Here is a 6,000-nt window from a genome sequence, read left to right as displayed (position 1 = left end):
AGAGCTGAAGATGGGTCGAGGATGGGTGTTTCAGCACGACAACGACCCTAAGCACACCGCCAAAGCAACAAAAGAGTGGCTGAAGAAGCACATCAAGGTTCTGGAGTGGCCTAGCCAGTCTCCAGACCTGAATCCAATTGAAAATCTTTGGCGGGAGCTTAAAATTCGAGTTGCCAGGCGACAACCTCGGAACCTGAATGATTTGGAGGCTGTCTGCAGGGAGGAGTGGGCCAACATCCCTGCCGAAATGTGCACAAACCTTGTCACCAACTATAAAAACCGTTTGACATCTGTGCTGGCCAATAATGGCTTTTCTACAAAATATTAACATGCTGTTTGTCCAGGGGGTCAAATACTTGTTTTTCCTCATCAGATGGTTATCAATTTTAATAAATTCATATGATGTGATTTTCTGGAATTTTCTTTGGGATTCTGTCTTTCACTGTTAGAATGTACATATGATTAAAATTATAGATCGTTGCATTCTTTGTAAGTGGGCAAACCTGCAAAATCAGCAAGGGGTCAAATACTTTTTTCCCCCACTGTATTGTGATTTTGTGCTTTAGTTGGCTTAAGTTAGATAATGTTAGGTTGCTGGCTAACACTGAGAAGTGGCTAGTTATCATTTGCATAATACTGTAACTGTATGGCTTTCCACATTACTTCAGCTAACACAATCTATATTACTATCCTGTGCACCACCAGTTTTATGTCAAAGTGTTAAGTGTCATGTCAAGTGATTTTAGCCTGGAAGAATTGATGTAATGATGAAAAAAGCAAATGTGGAAAGATTTCTAAAACCAACAGGCAGAGGCAGTCAGCTAGATTAGCATGGATGTGGTATTGTTTGCTTTGTAACATTCAATTTAGATTTATTGTTGTTTTACTAGTACACAGGTACATAGCTTCCTCACCAGTCTCAGTCGCTACAACTTACGTGACCCATGTAATATACAATAATGCAACATAATGGTGCAGGACAACACCACAGTGGAAGACCCATTCACTACAATAACGTTACTTACAATCTCATTTTTATTATTCAGTCTAGCTCACTAAACGTTTTTGCTATCATCCATTAAATTTAGATATACTGACATCGTCAAGCCTCTCAGTTGAAAGTTGAAAATAGCAATTGAGAATTCCTCAGCTGTAACGTTATCATGCAACAAGCCTGGATTAGTTCAACGTCAAACTGATTAAAATATTACTGTAACATTGCAGAGGGAGTTTACCTGAGTTTCCAGCATTTTGTGTGAAGCTGTTGCCCGGTGTGTTGGTGTCTGTTTTGGCTCGCTCATTAAATCGAGCATGAGCATGAGCACGAGCACATGCTTGGGAAGGTAGTGATTACAATCAGAAACCTAACTGCTAGAGGCCACTGAAAACTACATATGGCACCTTTAAATATACTACTGCAATGCCATAAACAAAATTACATTCACCTTAATTGTAGTGGCATCTCAGAGAAAGATATATCAAAACCCGGCTAGATACTACCAGAGGTGTGTCTGCGATTTGGGTGTGCTGACTCTTTGAACTTGAGTCAGTGCACTGTATGTATACTTTATGCCATATTATGACATATTACACAGATGGAAGATAGTATAAAGTGTATTAGAGAGAGAGAAAAGAAAAACAAAGGAAGGGAGGTTGGAAGGCAATAAAAGGGAGATGGAGACACTTGGAGACAGGCTGCAGGGTGACTCACTGGTCCTGCAGGGTGAGTACTCTGCGTAGGCGCTGAAGTTCTGGACAGCCACATAGCAGGTCCCCACGGGGTCCTTCTCGCCACTCAGCTTCACTGTCCGCCAGTGGTAAAGAGGAGCACATGCCTACACAACAAATATTTAAATTTAAAGAAATACTTACCTAAATGGCAACTTTAAAAAAGCAGGTAGCAAAACTGTAGTTTTTAAGCATATACGATGATACAGATGACACATGTCTGATACGAATTGGCATCATGTTCCTCACCACCACTTTTCCTTTGTGTGTCCTGACCGATGCTCCAAACCACTGGTGCGACTTAAACTCCAGAGGCTCTCTGGTGCCGTTTACCTTTATCATCCTGTTATCTGGAGAGAGACCAAGACAGAGACAGAGAAAAAGCGGAAGTGGAAAAGACATAAAAAGGAGAATGAAAAAGACATTTCATAATGGTGCCAGTGAAAACTGATATTGACTGTGGTAATGTAGATCCAGGCCTGTAGCTCTGTGTAAATGGAAAAAATGTGTCCTTGATAAACAACAAAAAAACACCAACTTATACAGCCCTATAACAAACATCAAAACACCATTTGGCCCCCAGAAACAGACATTTGTCAGGATGCCGGAGGCTTTTTTTTTTTTAAGTCAAAGCCTTTCCTATAAAATATAACAGCACTTAGGAGAGTTACTCTAACTGGGCCTACACTTACACACATACACACACAGACACAGAAACAAGTGTGTACATGCACATTGTGAGCATTTCCCAGCTGACTTAGAATAAAGTGTCAGCTTTATGTCAGCTTTGTGTCTTTGCTCTGTTACAGATATTTTCCAGTGTTATTAAAGACCAGCTGGGTCTCTTTACAGCCATGCAGACCCCTCCTCATTAAACACCTTCTTTTAGCACATGTGTACTCACTTAAATAGGCACACAGGCAGACAATTCATAAAGACAGGTGTACAGTGGCCTTTCGCTTGTTTTTTATAGGATTCATTTGATTCTAAATCCAAATATGAATTATTTTCTTGTCTCAATCATCATTTGCATGATGTTGATCCTACCTAGTTCCAAATTGTGCGTTTGTATGCTTTTATATAAATGATGCTAACAACAAATGAATTATCCCTACTATCGAGTATGAAAGGCATTCATTCTCATGAGCAGCAATATCATGGACCTAAAGGTTAAAGAAACGACCTTATGACTGGAAGGAAATTCTTTTTAATTGTAGGACAGGTTTGGAAATTAAGGTAGTGAATGAAGTATACTCTAATAGACACACCCAACCCTGTTTAGCTGCTTTGAGGCTACAGCAGAGGACTGGCTGTAGTGTGAAGCTCTCAGATTTGTGGATGTGTGGTACGGTTTCAATGTGACGAAAGACATGCAAATCCCTGTATCAAGTTTCTATAAAGAAAAAAAACATTGTGCTGCTCTAAATCATTTTATGATCCGTGCATGTATCATTTTCTGGCAGATTAAAAATCAATGGACCCAGTGTGACTATCACCATATCAGCCCCTGTCTCAATCCCTCTGCTACACTGGCATGGCTTGACGCATCTGCATAATGTCACTGAAGCCATGTACACACACACACACACACACACACACACACACACACATACACACTCAGGCATATGTGAAGCTGACGTATGGATATTAACCAGTACAGTACACACAGATGTTCACCACTCGTGCTGATATTTTGTACAGTGTGCATGAGTGTGTATGTGTTTCTTAGTCTAGCTTATACCTGTAATAAAGGCTCTGCTGTAACTCTAGAAATATCCACATTGGCCACTGTCATCAATCACCTTGTGCATACCCACCCATTCTAGTGAATAGATACACATGCATGACTGCACACACATTTCTTCCTCTATGTTTATTCTTATATCCCCAAAACCTGAAATTTCCCCCAAAACACTTCACACTAAAAGTAACCCCTTTGTGAAAAGTAACCTATAATTAACTTTAGGGAGCGCAAAGAGAATGCTCCTCACTTTGAAGGTTTATCCTCATCTTCATGGAGTCTTCCTTTAGTTCAGACAGGACAATTAAGTCCTGCTTGCATCAGCTGATTATCAGCTGTTTCATTCATGCTTCTGCATTAGCAGTGTATTGGCAAGCAGCTGACTAGCAACATCCAATCATACTCATGCATGTGTACATGGTGATGGCATTTGTAAACTAAGAACTTTGTCTGTATGTATTGAGCTTTTGATACTAATCACTCTGGTACAATGATGTTCTTGTACGTTTCCAACTTTCTCTTAATTCTGTCTGATAAATAAGTTTCTCCCAACGGAATAGTTGAAGGTCGGATTCTGTGAGAGCCCCAGAACCACCTCCACCACAAAATGAACTATAAATGGTAAGTTCCATCACAAAGATGATAGACGTCCTCACAAAAGAGACCAAAGAACAAAAAGAGAGAGGGATAGACTGATGGAGAGCAAGAGAGAGCGAGAGAGAGAGAGAAGGGGAGGGGAAACGAGACAGGGATAAATTTTCAAGATCTAATAAAAAGCAGACCTCATCCAATCCCCCTTTACTCCGAAGGGGAAGTAAATTCCCATGTGCACACAGTTTACCCCCCCAGCTTGCTTTCTCACTTGTTCTCTCTCTCTCTCTCTTCCTCTTGCACATACACTTACTGCTCAGAGACATTAGATGCACAAACAAAGGCTGATTGCACAGTTACCCTTGATGATAACATATTGAAAACCATAATCAGCGTGATGTAGGCTTGCACCAGCAAACCTGCGAGCCACCTTTTTTTGGTAGATGAAGCTGATGGGACCCACATGTCTTATCTCTCTTTTTCATGCAACAACACACGTGCCGAACTTAGATACACGCACATACCAGACACACAGGTTATGAAACTCCAGTGGCTCCAAATGCAGTAACACCTGGGGCCACCTATGGCTTTAAAAGGATCCACTTGGACCTCAGTGAAATTAATGCTTGCATGTTAAATGCATGTTAAATTTCATTTCTGTTATTCGATAAAATACTCCTCATAATACAGTGACATTGCTGAGCATGTGTCTCACAGTTGGTTCAATGTAACAGTGAAGTTATTCCTTTATATGTCCACCGGCACAAATCTATGTCTATGGAACATCATTATACCCAGTGGGGCCCCCAGGAGGTCTGCCATGAATTAATTTTGATCAATGATAGGAAAATAATTGAAAAAGCTTTCAGGTTACTCACTGGAATTGTCAAAAGGTATCTGTCTGCAGCTGTCTGGGAGTCCAGGCCATGGGCAGTAGTAGACGGCTCCAGCCTCCACAACACCGGGCTGGGAGGTGTTCGCCTTGGGTGCCCCCACCAACACACTGATTCTGGTGGGGAAAAAAAGAGAAACCATGCAAGACATGCAGGAGAGTGTACAATGCATTCTTCAAATGTGTGCAGTCAATGCACTCAATTTGGCTCATCCATACATCTCAATGTCTTTTCTGTTTCATAATTCTGTTTCACTCTGTGCAGCAGGAATCTGAAACACTCATGCTTTATCTGAACTATTACAGTGTGTGCAGAGTATGCAGCTACAGAGATAAAGAAATTTTTTTATGTATTATTTTTCCACCTCACATCATTTGGATTCAGTTCTATTCCTACTGTATTTTAAAGTTCTCTTGACAGGTTAAACTAGATATGTACATGTACATGTGGATAGCCTATTATAAATCTTGCAGCATCCTGATGGGACAACTTCAGCTCTGATGTTGCCACTCACGTGTTGCTGTCGGCGGTAGCTTGGTAGAAGTCCACAGAATAACCGAAATAACTTCCACCGGGACCCCTGTAAACCGTAGGATGCTCTGCGTAAAGGTTAAAACTCCAAACTCCATTTAGCGCCGGCCACAGCACCGACAGTACACCGAGAACAAACATCCCAGCAGAGGAAACACAGTCCCATACATACTCCATCTTCACTGAACAGTCAGCTGCGCACTATTCCCCCCAAAATGAGAGGGAACTGTGACAGAGATAGAAGAAAATATATATACAGAGAGCGTTTCCGTACAGGTGAAGCTGGGTTTGTCCCGAGTTAAGTTCGCCAACTTGCTGTCACTGGATCACTGCGCTCCCCTAAAACTGCCTCCTGACACCCTGAAACCACCAGGTCTGTCCAGAATCTCAGCTTCAAGACTACACAGCCGCGCCCCCGCCCTCTGCACAAAACTTTACCCCCTACACACACACACACACACGCATACACAAGGCACAAACCACATCTGAGCGAGCTACGGGGCTGGCGCGTCACCG

General features: G+C 41.8%; 1 protein-coding gene across 1 annotated transcript in view; it reads right to left on the bottom strand.

Annotated features, from left to right (window-relative positions):
* itga8 (integrin, alpha 8) overlaps positions 1-5,852 on the bottom strand; it is a 40,641-nt gene extending 34,789 nt beyond the window's left edge. Inside the window, exons 1-4 of the mRNA XM_046045994.1 lie at positions 5,468-5,852; positions 4,939-5,069; positions 1,978-2,078; positions 1,712-1,835 (exon numbers count right to left, since the gene is read on the bottom strand). Of these exons, the coding sequence (XP_045901950.1) occupies positions 1,712-1,835; positions 1,978-2,078; positions 4,939-5,069; positions 5,468-5,661 (550 nt within the window). The 5' untranslated portion in view covers positions 5,662-5,852. The remainder of the gene's footprint in view (positions 1-1,711; positions 1,836-1,977; positions 2,079-4,938; positions 5,070-5,467) is intronic.
* Positions 5,853-6,000: the final 148 nt, after the last annotated feature.

Source organism: Micropterus dolomieu, linkage group LG03 (genome assembly GCF_021292245.1).
Source record: "Micropterus dolomieu isolate WLL.071019.BEF.003 ecotype Adirondacks linkage group LG03, ASM2129224v1, whole genome shotgun sequence".
NCBI lineage: Eukaryota > Metazoa > Chordata > Actinopteri > Centrarchiformes > Centrarchidae > Micropterus > Micropterus dolomieu.
Note: the sequence above shows the minus strand (reverse complement) of the source record. Positions and strands in the feature narration are given on the sequence as shown.